Raw genomic sequence first — 22,394 nt, forward strand, 5'->3', positions numbered from 1 at the left:
TGAGGTGAATTCACAACCAGAAAAAACGAACGCGCATTCCTGGAGCCAGCCGATGATGTAAAATCGAAGTTTATTCCATAATACTAAAAGTTACAGGTCCTATCGTGTTTCGATACATAATCATAGGTATGATTCCTATTATTACGTATCGGTAGAAACGAAACGCGTTGGGACGTGTAACTTTTAGTATTATGGAATAAACTTCGATTTTACATCATCGGCTGGCTCCAGGAGTGCGCGTTCATTTTTTCTGGTTGTGGTAAAAGAAAGCTTTTAAACTTTGAGCCGTAGCTGGTTTTTGGTGGTTGTCATGGTAATTTTTATCATTAGCCCTAAGTTTACAAAATGTCTTATTTCTTAATGCCTGCATGCGTGCTACCAAAAAAGGAAACAAAGCAGTCGTTTGTCTGGCCCATGGTTACACTAAGGAGCTGGACTCATACACTGGGGGGACTTTTAAACAGTTCTGCTTGTAGTGTGGTAGGGGGATCCCCTACCGACCATATTACCCAAAATGCTGGAACTGTGAGGTCATTATGTTCTCTTGAAACGGCATCCGTCATACACACATACCGAGATCTCTTTACATAATAAGTTGTGTTAAGTTTCTTTGAATGTCCTGGTCACCAAACCCAAGGATGACTTTGTTCCAAGATAAATAGCACCACTGAAAAACAAAAAAAAACACATCTGCATGTGGCCCCATAAGGTGTTGTGGCCCTAGCTTAGGACACCACATAAAGCAACTTTAGCCAAAAAGCTTAAAGGGATACGGTCATGGGAAAAACTTTTTTTTTTTTTTTTCAAACCTCATCAGTTAATAGTGCTGCTCCAGCAGAATTCTGCACTAAAATCCATTTCTCAAAAGAGCAAACAGATTTTTTTTTTATATTTAATTTTGAAATCTGACATGGGGCTAGACATATTGTCAGTTTCCCAGCTGCCCCCAGTCATGTGAATTGTGCTCTGATAAACTTCAGTCACTCTTTACTGCTGTACTGCAAGTTGGAGTAATATCACCCTCTCCCCCTCCCCCAGCAGCCTAACAGAACAATGGGAAGGTAACCAGATAGCAGCTCCCTAACACAAGATAACAGCTCCCTGGTAGATCTAAGAACAGACTCAATAGTAAAATCCAGGTCCCACTGAGACACATTCAGTTACATTGAGTTGGAGAAACAGCCTGCCAGAAAGCCGTTCCATCCTAAAGTGCTGGCTCTTTCTGAAAGCACATGACCAGGCAAAATGACCTGAGATGCACCTACACACCAATATTATAACTAAAAAATACACTTGTTGGTTCAGGAATGACATTTTATATGGTAGAGTGAATTATTTGCAGTGTGAACAGTAATTGAGAATTAAAAACGACATCATAAAAATCATGAGAGAATCCCTTTAAGACCATTAAATGTTGCTTTATAGGATTCGACTACTGAACCCTGAATTGATACGTGGTGATGATTAACCCTTGCTACGCCAGCAAGTATTTGTGTTTATACTGTTGTCATTCCTAGCCTCTATTACCCTCTCAAATCTTTTTAGCAGAGAGAATCGGTGTTCCTCCCAGTAATTGCTGCCACAACATCGGAAGGATTTTTGACCAAGGTTTTTGTAGCTCAGTGTCACACCAGTCATGTTATTCAGGGAGGGGGTTTGGTTACAGAGTCCAGGCATCTGCTTTTCTCTCCTTCCCCCTTTCTTCTTTGACATGGTTCACACTGTTTCATGGCCTTAAAGGGGTTGTTCACCTTTGAATTATCTTTTAGTAGGATGTAGAGAGTGATATTCTAAGAAAATTTGCAATTGGTTTTCATTTTTTATTATTTGTGGTTTTTGTGTTATTTAGTTTTTTATTCAGCAGCTCTCCAGTTTGCAATTTCAGCAATTAGTTGGTAAGGACCAAATTCCCCTAGCAACCATACATTGGTTTGACTAAGAGACTGGAACATGAATAGGAGAGGCCTGAATAGAAAAGTGAGTAATAAAAAGTAGCAATAACCATAAATGTGTAGCCTTACAGAGCATTTGTTTTTAGATGGGGGTCAGTCAAATGTCAAAGCTGGAAAAAGTAAGGGGAAAAGGGCAAATAATTAACAAACTACAAATAACGAAGACCAATTGAGAAGTTGCTTAGAATTAGCCATTCTATAACATACTAAAAGTTAAAGGATTAGTAATATCAAAAAAAAATTGTATACTACAAAAAAAAACCACCAACACATATTAAACTTTAAAATTGCAAAGTCTTTTAGAAATAACTTACCGAATCTCCGCCTTGCACTCCTCTTCAGAAAAGGCGAACGGGTGATCCATTGTGCGGTGCTTGATTTCTCCTCCCTAGCCATTTGATCGCGCCTTTTCTGAAGAGTAGTGCAAGCGAGAGATAAGCAAGGTAAGTTATTTCTAAATAAAGACTTTGCGATTTTAAATTTTAATGTGTTGGTGTTTTTTTTTTTCTGTAGTATACAAAAATTTTTTTTTAAAAAATGGCGATGTTACTGGTCCTTTAATTTAAAGGTGATCCACCCCTTTAAAGACGTGCTCTTTTTTTTCCAATGAACCTCTTACCGTACCTTCTCTGTCCATCAAACAGTATGAACACACAACGTTCTTTCCACTGGTGATTAACCCCTTAAAGGGCTGTTTTTATTACACCGTTGTCTTAATGCGCATTGCTTGTTCCTGAGCTGCAATTTTAAGGGGTTGATCCGAATAAAAAGGAAAATCGATGCAAAAATCCACACGAGTAGATAAAGGGATTGTAGAATCTATGAAACACCGGGGGATTGGTCTAAACGGTCATGATAGAATGAAGGGGCCTTTTAATTTGTCCTAAAACATTTGTTTTATCATCACAGGATGTAGCGCTACAGGTTTATCTATTACTACTTGGCTTTACACATAATAATGTCATTAAAGGGCCCCTAATCCTACACAGCAAAGTTATTTCAATAAGAAAAGGCATTTCTGAAACATTCTCAAATGTATTTGTACATTAAAGCAGAACTAAAGCCTAAAAACAATATGGCTAGAAATGCTGTAAGGCTTCAAAAGTTATACATCACCGGTCCCCCCCATCTTCTGCACACGCTCAGTGCGATGCTGCTCAGAAGCTAAGCTTAGGGTTTCAGCAGACATGATCGAAACAGAAGTAGAAAGGGAGTTTACTGCTAGAAGCTGATGCAGATATGGGACCTGTTATCCAGAATGCTCGGGACCTGGGGTTTTCCGTAATTTGGAACTTCATACCTTAGGAAATCATTAAATAAACCCAATTGGCTGGTTTTGCGTCCAATAAGGATTAATTATATCTTGTGTGGCATCAAGTACAAGCTACTGGAAATCATTTTAAAAATTGAAATTTTTGGATAACATGGAGTCTATGGGAGACGGCCTTTCTGTAATTCTGAGCTTTCTGAACTGGATTCCGGATAACGGATCCCATGCCTGTGCATCGATTACTGATCAACTCTGATGCAGATTGACTGGTTTCTAGACGGCCATGTAGTGTGACTCCAAATTACTAATCAGCCCTTTATCATGGACTTTGGATGGTACAGAAGCCCAACGCATTTCTAGCCTGATTCTTTGTTGAGCTTTAGTTCGCTATAAGTATTTCGTGAAGGCTGCCATATTTAACTAGTCTTGGATATATTAAAGGAATTGTTCAGTATGTGCAAAATAAAAAATGTTTCTAATATAGTTAGTTAGCCAAAAATGTAATGTATAAAGGCTGGAGTGACTGGATGTGTAACATAATAGCCAGAACACTACTTCCAGGCTTGGTTTCCTCTGATTTGAGGACTTGAGGGGGGGGGTACATGGGTCATAACTGTTGCTTTTGAATCTGAGCTGAATGCTGAGGATCAATTGCAAACTCACTGAACAGATATGTCCCAAGTGGGCCCCCTTATAGTCACTGACTAACTCACAGTTAGAGTAGTAGTGATGTGCGGGCCGGCCCGATACCCGTATACCCACGGGTAGGGAGGGTGCAGGCTAACCTCGAACGCTTCTTTGCGGGTCAAGGTTGAGCTCTTCTCCTCCCCGCCCGCCACTGTCAAATGCCGGCTTCCGATTTCTGGGTCCATCCTTTATAGACGATGCGCTTGCTTGCCCTGCCCCTTTTGTGATGTCATCGGTGGGGCGGGTCTATAAAAGCAACCCGGAAGCGTGGATGCGGGCAGGCTAAGGGAGGGCGGGTTAGGGTCGGGGAAATCCCGACCCGCATTTCACTATTAGAGAGCTGAAAAGCAGGAAGTAGTGTTCTGGCTATTATGTTACACATCCAGTCACTCCAGCCTTTATACATTACATTTTTGGCTAACTAACTATATTAGAAACATTTTTTTTATTTTGCACAGCCTATTTATTTACCCAGTTTTTATTTTTACACTGAAATGTTCCTTTAATGTCTGTGAAGCATCTATAGCCTTTACACGTGCATTTTTGAATGTTCACACTGAAAAGGATTGTTCTTTTATGTCTAGTGCTCTCTTAAGGTTTATATGAGTCCAATATATCGGTAATTCCAGTGGATTTCTGCATCCTTTCTGTCTTTTTGCTCTTTGTACTGGTGCATTGTGACCAACCATCCTTCCTCTGACAGTTAATTACGGCCAGTATACATCACTGCACAGAGATCTTCTTTTTTTTGTTTCAGCAAATGATAGAAGCCATTCCCAGTTACATCATTTTGAGTTTCTTGTTTTATTTCAGCAAGGAAGATATTTTTGTTAAGATAGAATTGTATCTTTATGGCTTGTGTGACACTGTTGCTGGGTAAAAAGAAGTGTCTTGCTCACCTGGTCAAACACCCGTCCCTCACTGCACTGTGCCAATTCAATTCATTTTAGATGTAACCCCGGGTATGGTGAAAGACCCACCGGACGTCTTGGACAGGCAAAAATGCCTTGACGCTCTGGCTGCTCTGCGCCACGCTAAGTGGTTCCAGGTTCGCAATTATCATTTTACTTTCTCTTTGTAGCCTTATGAGAGATTAGCACTAATTGTATGTATATAAAAACACGCTTGTCCGTGCCGTTTATCATTTTAAAATTAAAAGATGACCAGAAAATTGTAGCCTGAAAACCTTTCTACATTTTAATTTAATGGAATTTTCTATATAGCTTTTTTTAATTTGGTATTTTTTTTTTTTCTTTTGCTTTTTTTTTATGTTTAAATATTTTTCTGGTCATGATATAAGTATTGATATAAAGGCCAACTATTTTTTTTTCCATTGTCCCCATCAGAGACTGTGTCTGTAATATTCCATAAGGCTGCATTTTGCTTAAAGGAGAAGGAAAGGCTACGGTTAAAGTGGAAGTAAAGTCTAAAATAGAATAATGCTAGAAATGTTGTATTTTGTATACTTAACATAAACATGAACTTACTGCACCACAAGCCTAATCAAACAAATGATTTATGCTTTCAAAGCTGGATACAGGGGGTCACCATGTTGTAACTTTGTTAAACATCTTTGCAAGACCAAGACTACGCACATGCTCAGTGTGATCTGGGCTGCTTAGGGATCATAATAAATTATCAAAACAGCACAAATCAAATAATATCTTCCAGAAGCCGATACACTAGGACAGATAAATAATCAGAATATACAGACTGCACTGGGTCCTGTGTTGTCATGTAATCTAATGTGGATTTTATAGTTTTTGTATTGTTTAATACAAACTTTCTCCATCTCTGCAGAACCAGTGACTCCAGCAAAATAATCCTCCAAATAGAATCCCAGTTTATCTGTTTAAATCTGGCTCCATGATCTTTGTCGCTGGAGTTGGAAACAGTAAAGGGGATGTAAAGGCAAAAATAAACTCCAATACAAATCTCTACACAGTTGCCGACTGCTCTACAGTGAAACAAAAAAGCTGCTTTAGTTCTGCATGGCTGGGAAGTAAGGCGGGAGCTCCCCCTGCTGTTCATAAGTATGATTGTTTCACTGCAGAGCAGTTAGGGACCCTCTGACAATTCCTATCCACAGCAGTAAAGGAAGGGAGAATTTCACTGCATACAGTCAGGTTTCTTATAAAAATGATACACATTTTTTAATTTAAGTATATTGGAGATAGAATTATTTTTCATTAAAGAAAGTAAAAATGGGATTTTATTTATTTGCCTTTACATGCCCTTTAAGTAAGCTTTATCAGAAAGCTCCCTATAAATAGACCAGTAACCTTCAAAGTAATGCTGCTCTGAGTCCTCTGTCGAAAGAAAAGGCATTTCTTTCCTTCTATTGTGTACTCATGGGCTTCTGTATCAGACTTCCTGATTTCAGCTTAAACCTCCAGGGCTAGGACTTGAGCATGCTCAGTTTGCGCCTCTCTCCCCCCTCACTGCTGTAATCTGAGCCCAGAGCTATAAGTGAGCAGGGAGAGACACAGGCAGGAAATGATGTCACACCAAGCCAATATGGCAGCTGCTATCCTAAACAAACAGAGAGAGCTTCTACAGCTGTTTACGCGGGTATGGTAAAGCATTCTGCAGAATATAGTCTTATAGCTTGCACTATTGTGGCTAATCTGTTGGCAATAAACTGATTCAGTAGCTTTCCTTCTCCTTTAATGATAGGTGTACATGTTAATGGCTATGTTTAAGCTTTATAGTTTATATTCTTTTATCTTGTAAGAAATGAAAGGTAAAAGGAATCTGTCTGGCAATGTGGCTTTGCTACTGGCAAAGGCACAGTGGAACAAACCAGACATATTCCAGCAACCTTTCAGTTCCTACCCATGCTTTGTTTTCGTTTTTTTCTGTTCTGTAGATTTTTCTTTTCTAATGTCTCTATAATGAAATTGTATTCTTTTTCTACAAGGCATTGAACTCACAGTTTGCAGGCGGTCACGAAGCATAGTTTAATCCTCAACACTGATTTATTATTTTTTCATTCTTTCTATAATACTAGCAATGGCAGCAAGTTAAACAATGGCATTTTAGCATTTATACTGTATTTTTTTTTGTATTGTTGACTGATATAATTAAATGTATTTTCTTGTACACAAGGCTAGAGCCAATGGTCTGCAATCCTGCGTCATTATCATCCGTATTCTTCGTGATCTGTGCCAGCGTGTGCCCACGTGGTCTGTCTTTCCAAGTTGGGTATGTAGCAAATAGAAATGCAGATTTAATATCTACATATATTTATAGAAGTGAGGAGAGAAAAGGCATTTGAAGCAGAGCAATATCTTTTTCCCTTGCATCTCCAGTGAACACAGGAGACCTATGGGGTAAAGCTCCATGCGGCAGGACACTTAAAGTATAAGTAAATTAAAAAATAAGTAAATATAAAATTGATGAGACTGATTCTAAGCACTTTTGCAATGTACATTCATTATTTATTTATTTTAATTCCAAGATATTAAAGGATACATGTACCGTTAACATGAATGAATTTTGTTACAACAGCGCCACCTGCTGGTCATTTTCCCACCAGTCTGACCACCAAGTAGTCAAGGAAGTTGTCAGGAGAAAGTCTGCTCTGATGTTCTTCTGCTTCGAAAAGAGTTGAGAAAGGTTTCTAATTAAACATAATGATTGTACATTGCAAATGTGCTTAGAATAGCACCCTCGTTAATATTATATTCACTTATTTTTAAGTTTTACTTATCCTTTAATACCCAAAAAGGGGGTATTCCAGGACTATCTTGCCTTTAACCCCTGGCACATTCCTTCTGAGACCAGTTTTTCAAGTGTCCTCTCTCATAGGATGTTAAACCCATAGGTCTCCAGTGAGATCCCACCTCGGTCAGCGCTAACACCCGGGGTGATAACCTGGAGCAGGGTTTCTGACTTCCAACAAGGTTAATCCCAGAAGTGAGAACCAGCATCCCCAGGGCTATTTCATTCTCCACAACAAATGGATGCCATCCAACTTATAACCTGTCTTCTGAGGGAGATCAGGGATTTTTCTTACTACTGACTGTAGCCAGCTTTCTGAAAAAAGTGCCATCTGCTATTCATTTCAAAGTCGGTTAATTAGCAATTAGCAGTTAAAAGGAATTGTTCAGTGTAAAAATAAATATGTAAATAGGCTGTGCAAATTAAAAAATGTTTCTAATATAGTTAGTTAGGCAAAAATGTAATGTATAAAGGCTGGAGTGACCCGATGTGTAACATAATAGCCAGAACACTACTTCCTGCTTTTCAGCTCTCTTGGATTCCACTGATTGGTTACCAGGCAGTAACCAATCCATGACTTGAGGGGTGTCACATGGATCATAACTGTTGCTTTTGAATCTGTCCTGTGTGCTATGTATCAATTGCAAACTCGGTCATGTCCCATGTGGCACCCCTTATAGTCACTGACTAACTCAGAGTTAGAGAGCTGAAAAGCAGGAAGTAGTGTTCTGGCTATTATGTTACACATCCAGTCACTCCAGCCTTTATACATTATATTTTTGCCTAACTATATTAAATACATTTTTTATTTTGCACAGCCTATCTATTTACACAGTTTTTATTTTTACACTGAACTGTTCCTTTAAAAACCTCAATGTGTCTTGTAAACTATAGATATAATGTGTTCTAATTCTCAAAGTTTTTTGAGAATTTTGTATTTACCTTGTTTTGATGTTTTTATTTCCTTTATGTAAATTGTTGGACTACAACACTGTTAACCACTTTTGTCTTTGGTTTTTATTTTGTGTGCAGGCTTTGGAGTTATTAGTTGAAAAGGCTATAAGCAGCTCTTCAGGACCTCAGAGCCCAGGGGATGCTCTGAGGAGAGTTTTCGAGTGTGTATCATCGGGCATTATTTTGAAAGGTATGCTTATGGAATAAGTCACGTGGCCAGTGGAAATGGTTGCTTGCTGCAAAGAGAAATACAAATGGTTCTAAACTGTTAATGGGCACATATAAACTTCATTGTTGCCTATACAGATGTTTAATTTTGAAATTGCAGAAATGGCCTTCTCTTTGTGAGGCTATTTAGTATAAAAGAAATGTTTTATATGAATATATATATATATATATATATATATATATATATATATATATATATATATATATATATATATATATATATATATATATATATATATATATATATATATATATATAATTTTTTTATTTTTTGATGCATTCAAAAAATACAAAAGCTGCATGTGTTGTCTGACCATCACGGGGGACCCATCCTAGAGAGAATTTGTGTACAGGTATGGGACCTGTTATCCAGAATGCTCGGGACCGGGGGGTTTCCAGATAACGGATCTTTCCGTAATTTGGATCTTCATACCTTAAGTCTACTAGAAAATTATTAAATATACCCAATAGGCTGGTTTTGCTTCCAATAAGGATTAATTATATCTTAGTTGGGATCAAGTACAATCTACTGTTTTATTATTACAGAGAAAAAGGAAATTATTTATAAAAATTTGGATAAAATGGAGTTTAAGGGACACAGCCTTTCCATAATCTGGAGCTTTCTGGATAAACTGTTTCAGGATAACGGATCCCATACCTGTACTTGTGAGTTGATGTTCCACCGCTGGTTTCTTTTAAATGGCCGGCATTATTTTTAAATGCCCTGTAAGGAGCTAGCAGATATATGAAAATATTGTTAGATTTAAATAAAAATGCAAACAAGTGCCCATAGTTGATCGGAAAAGTGCTTACGGTATAATGGTAGTAGTTCTAGGAAACTCGGCACAGTCAAGGGGGACTCAAATGCACTGTCCTGAGCCTGCAGCTCGAGTAGCGAGTCGACTGGTTATGTAAGAGCAGGTTCTATATGACAAATCTTCCATAAAACACGTAAAGGTGGCCATACACAGACAGATTAAAGATGTCCTTTAGACCGATTCTACAGCTTATCTGCCTGTGTGTGGGGGCCTCCGGCAGGTCCCCCGATCAGTATTAGGCCTAAAATCGTCCAGATATCAATTGGGGAGGTTTAATTTTTTACTGTGATCGAGGACCATATGACCACCTTAAAGGGGAACTATCGCGAAAATTAGAGTTTTATATTAACTTCCTCATACTGAAATAAGAAACTTTCTAAATAGAATCAATTAAATATTCTGCATCATTTCTGAAATAATCAAGTTTATATTCACTATCCCTCTCTCAGCATCTGTTTCTCTTCATTTTTGTCTTCATGCAGCAGTTGGGTGTCAGATACTCATTGACCGTTAGATCCAATATATCTTATAGGGGGGCTCCTTTCCTAGCAGATGTATTAACGCTCACTCAAATAACTGATTCCAGTACAAACAAAATGTAACAAAATAACTGCCTTTTGCAAAAATCCTGCATGTAGAGAGACATGATGTCTGGTGATTTTAATAGAGTGAGCTCTAATACATCTTCTAGGCAAAAGGAGCTCCCCTATAAGATATATTGGATCTAACTGTCAATGATTATCTGAAACCCAACTGCTGCATGAAGACAGAATGAAGAGAAACAGATGCTGAGAGAGGGATAGTGAATATAAACGTAATTATTTCAGAAACAGTACGAAAAATGTAATTGATTATATTTAGAAAACGTCTTATTTCAGTATGCTAAAGCTTATATTACATTTTCGCGATAGTTCCCCTTTAAGGATGCCTCATCTGTACTAAATACATTTCTACTTTGCAATTGTACATGCCTGTGTGTAGGGTTGCTTATGCCTACTCTTACTTCATCCAACAGTCTTTAGTCTAAGCTTAAAGGAATACCTGGGACAGGACTGGGTGACCCTAAAAAGAGTTCAGGTATAATCAGAATAGTTTTGGCCTGGTTTGACAGAAACCCATTTGATTCTGTGGTGATCTGCTTAGGAAGATTTTTTTTTTTTTTTTTTTTGGAATTCCCTGTGACTTAATACATTGTATTAGATTGTAGAGGTGAAGTAATGATATGGCTGTAGCCTCTGATACCTGCCCGTTTGGCATATAGATTGCCAATAAAACGCATTGAGTGCTAGTCCACTGCTTTAACAGCTACCTGTGTAGAAAAGAAAAACTTCATTATGAATTATTGTATTGAGAAATTAAAGCTAATTGTTAAATTGTTTCTTCAGGGGGTCCTGGCCTGCTCGATCCATGTGAAAAAAATCCGTATGACACCCTAGCAACAATGTCTGACCAACAAAGGGAAGATATCACGTCCAGTGCACAGGTAATACCTTCACTTTGCAGGAAGGTAAAAAAAACAAAAACAAAAAAAAACACGTATGGTTAATTCCTAAATTTAAATGGGAAGTGTATGGTAAGTATAAGGCACTTTCCCTTGCTCTCTTCTCCTGGGACCTGGTGACCCAGTTCAGTTGTTTTCAGATTGTTAACCAGAAATAACTTTTTCAATTGCTTTCCAATCACCAGACATCATGTCTCTCTACATGCAGAATTTGTGCAAAAGGCAGTTATTTTGTTTGTACTGGAATCATGTTTGAGTGAGCTCTAATACAGCTGCTAGGAAAGGAAGCCCCCCCCCCCCCATAAGATATATTGGATCTAACTGTCAATAAATATTGACACCCAACTGCTGCATGAAGACAGAATGAGGAGAAACAGATGCTGAGAGAGGGATAGTGAAGACTGGGCTGGGCAGAAGGATTTGGCAGAATCCGAATCCTGCTAAAAAAGGCCGTATCCCGAAGCGAATCCTGGATTCGGTGCAACCCTAGTATCAACTAATGTATCAATTTAGATGATCCCCTCCCAGAGCTTCTTCAGAAAGACACAAGTTGAAAATTTAAACTTTATTAGAATATATAAATATATTAGAAAAACAGTCACAAGTAGAAATTTATTGAAAAAAAAGTCTTTTTCTGGTGATCTGAAAATAACTGAAGTGGAAAAAGTGTTGGAAGGTGAACAGCCCTTTTAAGTTGTGTTTGTGTGTTGTAGAATACGTGTTCTTAGCAACTTTGCAAATGGTTGCAGTTTTTAAGGCTTTTATGAATTTTTGAGCAATTCGGTTTAGGGTCAGGGCACACGGGCAGATTTGGGGAGATTAGTCGCCCTGCCCTTCGGGGCAACAATCTCCCCGAACTGCCTTCCCCCAGCCTTCCTGCCGGCTATAATGAAATTTTGCCAGTGGGATGACACTAGCAGCGCTTCCTTTTCCGAAGTCGCCCGAAGTTTCCTTGTGAGGCAACTTTGGGTAGAGGAAGGCAATCTCCCCGAATCTGCACGTATGTCCTTACCCTTAGAGTTCAAATATTTACTGATATACAAATATTAACTGATCTCCTTTTCCCTCCGCTAAACAGTTTGCACTGAGGTTGCTCGCGTTCCGTCAGATATACAAAGTTCTTGGCATGGACCCGCTGTCTCAGATGAACCAGCGCTTCAACGTTCACAACAATCGCAAGCGAAGGCGAGACAGCGATGGCGTGGACAGCTTTGAAGCGGAAGGGAAGAAAGACAAGAAGGATTATGAAAACTTCTAAAGACTCTTTCTGTCTGTTCTGTGAAGTACATACAAGAATTCTACATTTCCACATAACTGCGCGTTCCATAAGGTCTTGTTAGCAAGGTAATTAAAGGGGAACTATTGTGAAAATGAAAATTTAATATAAGCTTCATCATACTGAAATAAGAAACATTTTAAATACAATCAATTATTGTCAATTATATTCTGCATTGTTTCTGAAATAATCAAGTTTATCTTCACTATTCCTCTCTCAGCATCTGTTTCTCTTCATTCTGTCTTCATGCAGCAGTTGGGTGTCAGATATTCATTGACAGTTAGATCCATAGATATATCTTATAGGGGGGCTTCCTTTCCTAGCAGATGTATTAGAGCTCACTCAAATAACGGATTCCAATACAAACAAAATAACTGCATTTTGCACAAATCCTGCATGTAGAGAGACATGATGTCTGGTGATTTTAATAGAGTGAGCTCTAATACATAGGAATAGTGAACATAAACTTGATAATTTTGGATATAATGCAGAATTTTTTTTTTAATTGATTGTACCGTATGTATTAAGTTTTTTTTATTTCAGTATGCTGAAGCTTATATTTCATTTTCGCTTAAGTTCCCCCTTTAACCAAAGCCACAAAGCAGCTTATTGCAGTTACCTTGCGTCAAATCGTGGTCAGTTGCTCCTGTAGTATAGGTTACATAATTGTAAAGCTGTTTTAGTTTCAGTTAGAAGATGCTTAAAGGGATACTGTCATGGGAAAACATGTTTTTTTTTGTCAAACCGCATCAGTTAATAGTGCTGCTCCAGCAGAATTCTGCACTGAAATCCATTTTCAAAAGAACGAACTGATTTTTTTTATATTCAATTTTGAAATCTGACATGGGGCTAGACATATTGTCAGTTTCCCAGCTGCCCCCAGTCATGTGACTTGTGCTCTGATAAACTTCAGTCACTCTTTACTGCTGTACTGCAAGTTGGAGTGATATCACCCCCGCCCCCCAGCAGCCAAACAAAAGAACAATGGGAAGGTAACCAGATAACAGCTCCCTAACACAAGATAACAGCTGCCTGGTAGATCTAAAAACAACACTCAATAGTAAAAGTCAAGTCTCACTGAGACTGATTCAGTTACATTGAGTAGGATAAATAACAGCCTGCCAGAAAGTAGTTCCATCCTAAAGTGCAGGCACAAGTCGCATGACTGAGGGCAGCTGGGAAACTGACAATATGTCTAGCACCATGTCAGATTTCAAAATTGAAAATAAATGTTTGCTCTTTTGAGAATTGGATTTCAGTGCAGAATTCTGCTGGAGCAGCACTATTAACTGATGCATTTTGGGGGAAAAAAACGTTTTCCCATGACAGTATCCTTTAACCCTCACCCAGTGATTACATTGCCCATTTTCTCATTATCTCTTCTCTAGCAGCTAACCGCATTCTTGTGTCTGTTGTTACATTTCTTCTTCCGCCTATTTTGATTGCATCACATTTAATTTATATATAATCAGTAGAGAACAGTCGCCTGTTTGATATGTATTTTTATCTGCTAGTCGTGATCTATCATTCTCCGTCGCGCTCGCTTCAATCACAAGCCTCGTGGTTTTAAAGACCTGTGGGAAAGGAAAAGTCTTCATTAGTTGTAATTTCCTTTGTAATAAATAAGGCACGAGCCCTTCACTACTTGTTTTGAGAACATTATTTTTTTTTTTGCTTCTGTAAATGAATGCTGTTGATGTATTTGTTGTGCAACAGAACTGCTTTTTTTTTTTTTTTTTTGGGCAACAGTAAATGTCTCAACCAAAACTCGTGGCATTTGTCTCAATTGATTAAATCGGTATCATTCGCGTTTATTGTTACTCCGTTAGGAATGCTAGCGGCAGGCAAAACAATATTACAAGTGCTATGATCTTTTCAGTGATTCGGTTCGCTTCCATATAAGCCGACAATGTTGCATGGAGTATTGTTGAAAGCTTGTGTTTTAGTTACCCTTTGACTGACAATCATTATGGTTGTTGTAACCAGGGCTAATGTAAATACATAGAATTGTTTAGTGAATTAATACCTTCACGTCTTACATGGTTATTAGTCTATACCAGTGTGTTGCAGCCGACTGTCTTTTCCTGGTGAACTTGTTAATGGAAGACTGGAATTTAAAGGGGGAAACTATCTCAAAAATGAAAATTTAATATAAGCTTCTTTACACTGAAAAAAGAAACGTTCTAAATACAATCAATTAAAAATTCATTCTGTCTTCATGCAGCAATTGGGTGTCAGATGAATGATCCAATATATCTTATAGGGGGGCTCCTTTCCTAGCAGATGTATTAGAGCTCACTCAAATAACTGATTCCAGTACAAACAAAATAACTGCCTTTTGCACAAATTCTGCATGTAGAGAGACATGATGTCTGGTGATTTTAATAGTGAGCTCTAATACATCATCCAGGCAAAAGGAAAATACAAGCTTCCTGATACTGAAATAAGAAACTTTCTAAATACAATCAATTAAATAGTCTGCATTGTTTCTGAAATAATCAAGTTTATCTTCACTATTCCTCTCTCAGCATCTGTTTCTCTTCATTCTGTCTTCATGCAGCAGTTGGGTGTCACATGATTGATCCTATATATCTTGAGTAAAGATGAATGGATTCCACAAGTTCAATCACGATGCTTACGTCCAAAAAAGCAAATAATGCAAAAATGAGAGTTGTGATGAACTTCAATCAAACGCAGTAAATTGCTGCAAAATTGGTTGTGCTTTATTTAACACTGAGTTAAATAAAGCACAACCAATTTTGCAGCAATTTACTGCGTTTGATTGAAGTTCATCACAACTCTCGTTTTTGCATGATCCAATATATCTTATAAGGGTCAGGGCTCCTTTTGCCTAGCAGATGAATTAGAACTCGCTCAAATAACTGATTCCAGTACAAACAAAATCTAACAAAATAACTGCCTTTTGCACAAATTCTGCATGTAGAGAGACATGATGTCTGGTGATTTTTAATAGAGTGAGCTCTAATACATCGTCTAGGCAAAAGGAGCCTCCCTATAAGATATATTGGATCTAACTGTCAATGATTATCTGACACCCAACTTACAGCAGGGAGGGAAGAGGAGTGTTTACTGGTGTATTTATATAGACCTTTCTCATAAAGCTGACTTAGTTTTAGCCTTTCCTTCTCTTTTAAGCCCCTCTAACCAAAATATAAATGTACAAGCTAAGCTTGAAAATCCTTTAATCAACAGCCTAGTGTTCATAGATTGTAGCTCAGTCCTTTATTAAAATATATATTTGCTGCTGTTGCATGAAATATTTTTTCTGTGAGCTTCAATGTTTCGTAATGTTGTTCCCCCATGAGTCTGGCACGCACTACCCCCCCCCCCCCCCATAGTCTGGAAAACACTACCGTTTGGCCTATTCATTGTCAGGATACACAGTAGATAACGGAGACTTTCTGAAGATTCTGACTGTACACTACAGAGCTTATCTGTTATCTACTGTGTATACTGTGCTTGAATGGCTGCCCCCATGGCTACACAGCAGCTTGTTTATATAAACTATAGTAGTACTTATCTGTTATCTACTGTGTATCCTGTGCTTGAATGGCTGCCCCCATGGCTACACAGCAGCTTGTTTATATAAACTATAGTAGTACTTATCTGTTATCTACTGTGTATCCTGTACTTGAATGGCTGCCCCCATGGCTACACAGCAGCTTGTTTATATAAACTATAGTAGTGTTTCTGGAGCAAACACACAGCTTTTACTAGTGCAGGGCAACCATATATTGTGTTTTAATTACTTTAAAATACCTAAATTTGCTGTTGTTACTGTTCCTTTAAGTAGAAACATGACCATAAATAACAGGCAATGTCCTCTGTTCAAATAAATCTTTGCTGGTGGAAGAATATTGGGTGTTGAGTTAATAACGGGGGGGGGGGGTTGCACGGAATCCTGACTATGGTCTGGCATGTGCGGCTTCAGCTTCATGTAGAGGGCGAGTAGAACTCTTAATTTGCACCGTACAGATGTTATATACACACTGGTACAGATATTGTTGTCATCACATTGCAGTGAAATAAAGTTTCAAGTTGACAATCCATGTTTGTTTATTGTGTGCGCTAAATTCACTCTCCTTTCTCAGACCTTTTCTAATGGTGCGTCTGTTTCTCAAGTGCGAGCCAAGATACTGACAGTTTTTCAGTCTGACACCATTCAAGAAAAAAAACATTACATACACATTTGCATACCTCAAAACATTTTGGAAATACATGTTTGACCACGCCTCCTGATTACCATGTTCATTTTACAAAATGTGGCAGGTCATGAAAGTTTGAACACATTTCTGTGGCTTTGTATGTGTTATTACAGTTTTGCTAATGAAGGTGACTTGCCCTTTAAGCTGTAAATCGTAAATACACCCAAGAGACCTGCTTATCTTATATTGTTACAAATATATCTATCTATTCTGGGCTAGAGTCCTGCAGCGGGTCGGTACCTGCAAAAACCTGTGGTATCCTGCGGGTTGGGGGGTAGAAGTTCCAGGTGCAGTTCTGCGGGTCGGGCCACGGGTCTTCTCAATAGCGTTTTTTACTCCTTTTTTCTGATCATGTCTACTTCCGATGATGTCACTTCCGGGTTACAATGACAGCACTTCCTGATTCTTGATGGTCAGCGGGTCCGGGTTGCGGATAAGGTACTTGCGGGTCGGGTAGGGGGTCCAAGCGGGTAAGAATGCGGGTCCGGGTCTCTGGTACGGGTTCCAAAAAAATGGACCCTCACAGGACTCTATTCTGGGCTCTCTGCTAAAACCCAAATAAGTTAGAAACCGGTTTACAATGACAGCACTTCCTGTTTTACTCCTTTATTTCTGATCATGCCTTCTTCCAATGATGTCACTTCCGGGTTACAATGACAGCATTTCCTGATTCTTGATGGTCAGCGGTTGCGGATAAGGTACTTGCGGGTTGGGTCGGGTAGCGGGTCCAAGCTGGTAAGAATGCGGGTCCGGGTTGCGGATTGCAGGTTTCCTGTTACTTACACATGGCAGTGGGCACTGTAGGGTTAATCCCTCCTGTCGCAGACGGAACAGGAACTTCCTAATGAATAAATTAGCCTCCCTTCCCCCGCGCCGCCATCTTTTTTCTTCCTGCACTCCCCCAACAAGTGCCAGCGTGGTAAACATCTCCTGCGCTGAAGCTCCAGGACCGAGCCTTTGTGCTTATGTGTGTTTCTGGGGGGACTGGCGAGTCCTTGGCCATCCGTTGCCGATCAGCGTAGTAAGTCGCAATGCCGGTTATCGGCGCATGCGCAATAATCCGCTGAATGACCGCAACCTGCAGAAAGGTAATGCGCAGGCGCGAAAAATTCAAAAGCAAACGCGCCAAAAGGATTAGACGCTGCTGTATGTGTAATAGAAAAACTGCGTCTCTATCTCCCCCTACCAGGACATTGTGAAGCTGCCAAACAGTCGGATTGTGCCACAAGTGATATTAGGTGTACTAACTGTAAGTAGACACCCTTATACTTACGCATTAGCCTCATGACGGACAGGATAAGGTTAAGCACCAGTACAATTATTGTTTCAACAGGGGACTGCTGTGATGAGTTCTAGACGCTCACATTCAGGCTCAAGGGGGTGAGTGTATTTGGTTTGTTAAAAAAATCACAAATACTAAAGAGATGTGCTAGATTCTTAATAAAACTATCCTTTCTACAGAAGTTCTCCAATCAGAGAAGATCAAAGGAGGAAATCCAGTAGAAATGAATGCTCCTCATGTGGACATGCAGCATTGCCAGACAAAAGATTATGCAAAAAGTGCCTGGAAGAGGCTGCTGGGGTTAACTCCAAACAGTTCTCAGACCTGATGGAGTGGATGAAAGATTCATTTAACAATTCCATGTCCAATATGGTTTCACAAGTCACGGACAAAGTCTTAAGTAACCTTAATGCAGAACACCATAGCACGAATGAAAGCATCGGTATCAGACCTAGAGAAACGATCTCCCCAGTATCTGAAGGTGAAATTTCGGAGTCAGACTCAGAAGAGGAATCAGACATATCACCAGAGATGGTGGAGCCCCTAATCAAAGCAATTAGAAAGACACTAGACCTAAGAGATGAATCTATAACTAATAAAGGTGACAAAATGTTTAAATCATCAGTGAAGAAAAACCATTTATTTCCTCTGCACGAGGTTATTAAGAAAACAATGGAAACGGAGTGGGAAACACCTGATAAGAAAATTACCTTTTCCAAAAAATTTAAGAAAATGTTTCCTTTCTCAGAGGAAGACGCGAAAACATGGGATAACATACCCATAGACGCATAGACGCATCCATTACCAGAGTGGCCAGAAGAACCACATTACCTGTAGATGAGGGAGTATCCCTCAAAGACACAATGGAACGAAGGCAAGATGCCACCATAAAGAAATTATACCTCTTGACGGGGGCTATTTGCAAGGCTGAGGTAGCTAATACTCCAACAACCAGAGCCAATAAAATCTGGATAAATGAGCTGGAAAATGCCAACAAAAAGGACAGAAAGATCCAAACTTCTGGAAATGCTCCATGATATCAAAATAGGCAATGATTATTCTGCGGAAGCCTCACTCAGTAATGTCAAATTGGCAGCCAGATCAATGGGTCTCGCGGTGGTGGCAAGAAGATCCCTCTGGCTGAGGCATTGGAACGCAGATTCCCAATCAAAGCACAACTTGTGCTCTTAACCGTTCAAGGGAGACTTATTGTTTGGAACCAGTTTGGATCAAATCATCTCTAAAGCCTCAGCTGGAAAATCGGCATTCCTACCTCAAGAAAGAAGAGATAAAAGGTTCAACTACAAAAACCAGCGTAACTCCTTTCGAGATGCAAGGCAATATAGACCAGGAAAGTACAACCTTAAGCAATGGAAATCCAGAAGCCAAAATTTCCAATCACAGGGTTATAAAAGAGAGCCCAAAACAGACAAAAAAGCATGAAGGTGCGAGAGTCCAGCTGTCTTATCTAGGAGGAAGATTGAACAGTTTCAAGACAGTTTGGGCTCAAAACATAAGAGACAAATGGGCGGTGGAGGTCGTATCAAAAGGATATCAAATGGAATTTGTAAGGAAACCCCACAACTCTTTCATCTCATCAGACAGACCAAGAACAAAAGAAGCCACAAAACATCTCCGACTCATAATAGGAGACTTATGGCGGAACAAAGTGATCTCAAAAGTCCACCCAGATCAAAGATTCAAGGGAATCTACTCCCATCTTTTCATACGAAGAAAGGTAAATGGGGAATACAGAGTTATTTTAAACTTAAAAAACCTCAACAAAAACCTGAAAATTCCTACATTCAGAATGGAAACCCTAAGATCAATCACTGCAGCCCTATCCAAAGGAGATTGGATGGTCAAGCTGGATCTAAGGGACGCCTATTTACACATACCCATTTTAAAGCTCACAGAAGATTCTTAAGGTTCAAAATTCTTGGAGAACATTATCAATATGCAGCAATGCCTTTCGGGCTGGCAACCGCTCCAAGGATTTTCACAAAAATCCTAGCCCCAGTACTAGAAAACCTGAGGCTCAGGGGAATTCAAATTTATGCCTATTTAGACGACATCCTTCTCAAAGCACAGACGGTGGCAACTTTGGAGACTCATCTAACAATAGTACAAAGCTACCTGGAACAGTTAGGTTGGAAAATAAACGAGGAAAAGTCCATGCTCATCCCCAGTCAGAGACTGCAATATTTGGGCACAATTTTGGATACCAAAAAGATGCTCTTGAGCCTTCCAGAGGTAAGAATGAAGGACTTAATCTCACAAACACACCAACTCATTCGCCACCCTATTACAACTACAAAAATTTGCCATAAGTTACTAGGGAAAATGATCTCCACAATAGACTGTGTCAAATGGTCACAGCTACACTCCAGGATTCTCCAGTTCGATTTCCTGTCCCAATGGAACAGGAAGCAAGAGCAGGATTAACTCATCTATTTGGGGAAAGAAACATTGAAGAGTCTAACTTGGTGGACGCAAGCAGAAAACCTGTCAGTCCCCATGCCCCTCTTGGTAGATTATGGGATCACAATTACCACAGATGCCAGCAGTACAGGATGGGGAGCCCATCTGGGGGAACACAAAGTACAAGGTTGGTGGAACAAAGAAGAGAGTCAGAAATCATCCAACTTGCGGGAGTTAAAGGACCAGTAACATCAAAAAAATTTTTTAAAAAATTCGTTAGTATACAATGAAAAATAAACATCAAGACAAATTAAACTTTAAAACAGCAAAGCCTTTATTAAGAAATAACTTACCGAAACTCCACTTCCTGTCCTCTTCAAAACAGGCGACACGGCGACCATCCATGCTGCAGTGTTTGATTTCTCCTCCCTGGCTACTGACAGCATGTGAAGGAGGCTGTGGGGGCTGCTGCTGGACATGCTGCTGCTGTCTGGCCTCTCTATCTGGGCAAGGCGCTGAGTGCAGGAGACATAGCCTGCGCAAGAGAAGATATTCTGAAGCCGAACCCCTCTTTGCTTTCCCTTTAGCTGCACTAACAGCCGACCCCTCAGTCCTTGGAAACGACAGAGCCGGATGAAGAAGTCACTCGATTCCTCTGTATCGCTGGTTCCGCTAATTATTTCAGCAAGCCCGTGCAGCTCTCTTCCAGCGAACCGATCACCGAGTAAAAGTGTGACTGCCGTGGACTGCTCGTTTTATGCTGAAGCATAAAGATCTGACACATGTACCGACACCCGTGTGATACCTGTCAGCACGCTCAGTACAGTGGAACCAGCAAGCCCGTGCAGCTTAGCAGTAATGGGTAGCGCTAACTTTCCTAAACGTACACGCTGTACCAAGCGATCGCTTGCGTGTGCGAGTATTGGAGTTGGCTGCTGCTTGCCTGAGTCGCTGAGAAAGCTGCTGCCGCTGTACTGAGCGTGCTGACAGGTATCACACGGGTGTTGGTACATGTGTCAGATCTTTATGCTTCAGCATAAAACGAGCAGTCCACGGCAGTCACACTTTTACTCGGTGATCGGTTCGCTGGAAGGGAGCTGCACGGGCTTGCTGAAATAATTAGCGGAACCAGCGATACAGAGGAATCGAGTGACTTCTTCATCTGGCTCTGTAGTTTCCAAGGACTGAGGGGTCGGCTGTTAGTGCGGCTAAAGGGAAAGCAAAGAGGGGTTCGGCTTCAGAATATCTTCTCTTCCACAGGCTATGTCTCCTGCACTCAGTGCCGTGCCCAGATAGAGAGGCCAGACAGCAGCAGCATGTCCAGCGGCAGCCCCCACAGCCTCCTTCACATGCTGTCAGTAGTCAGGGAGGAGAAATCAAACACTGCAGCATGGATGATCGCCGTGTCGCCTGTTTTGAAGAGGACCGGAAGTGGAGTTTCGGTAAGTTATTTCTTAATAAAGGCTTTGCTGTTTTAAAGTTTAATTTGTCTTGATGTTTATTTTTCATTGTATACTAACGAATTTTTTAAAAAAAAATTTTGATGTTACTGGTCCTTTAAAAGCAATCCACCTGAGTCTCTTAGCCTTCACTCCTCTAATATCAACGAAGGCAGTTCTGATCAAATCAGACAATACAACAGCGGTCAGATACCTCATGAAACAAGGAGGAACAAAATGCTGGAGCCTCTTATCCCTGACCATGACCATACTTACATGGGTAGAAAAGAATTTACTGTCTCTGAAAGCAATCCATATCCGGGGAAAAACAACGAGATTGCAGACAAATTAAGCAGATCTCCCCCAATGGAAGGAGAATGGGAACTAAACAACCAAGTTTTCGGAACAATTTGGAAGAAATGGGGTCCTTTCAAGATGGACTTGATGGCGTCCAGGTTCAACAAGAAAATGCAAACATTTTGCTCTTGGAAACAAGATCCAGAGGCCACCTTGACGGATGCTTTCTCAATAACCTGGAACTGGGGACCGTTGTACATATTCCCTCCAATAGTACTGATCCCGAAAGTTATCAGGAAAATACTGGAAGATCAAGCCAA

General features: G+C 39.9%; 1 protein-coding gene across 5 annotated transcripts in view; it reads left to right on the forward strand.

The window, feature by feature from the left end:
• The window catches only part of zfr.L (zinc finger RNA binding protein L homeolog), a 51,402-nt gene extending 38,799 nt beyond the window's left edge, over window positions 1-12,603 (forward strand). For 4 of the 5 annotated variants that reach the window (XM_018266560.2, XM_018266547.2, XM_018266552.2 and 1 more), the window contains exons 17-21: window positions 4,860-4,957; window positions 7,018-7,113; window positions 8,665-8,776; window positions 11,018-11,115; window positions 12,212-12,603. In XM_018266560.2, coding sequence (XP_018122049.1) covers window positions 4,860-4,957; window positions 7,018-7,113; window positions 8,665-8,776; window positions 11,018-11,115; window positions 12,212-12,391 — 584 coding nt within the window. In that variant the 3' untranslated portion in view covers window positions 12,392-12,603. Of the gene's footprint in view, window positions 1-4,859; window positions 4,958-7,017; window positions 7,114-8,664; window positions 8,777-11,017; window positions 11,116-12,211 lie in introns of those variants that run through there. The other variant, XR_005962616.1, reaches the window with a different exon arrangement.
• The last annotated feature ends 9,791 nt before the right edge of the window (window positions 12,604-22,394 follow it).

The sequence above is a fragment of the Xenopus laevis genome, chromosome 1L (assembly GCF_017654675.1).
Source record: "Xenopus laevis strain J_2021 chromosome 1L, Xenopus_laevis_v10.1, whole genome shotgun sequence".
In the NCBI taxonomy this organism is placed as follows: domain Eukaryota; kingdom Metazoa; phylum Chordata; class Amphibia; order Anura; family Pipidae; genus Xenopus; species Xenopus laevis.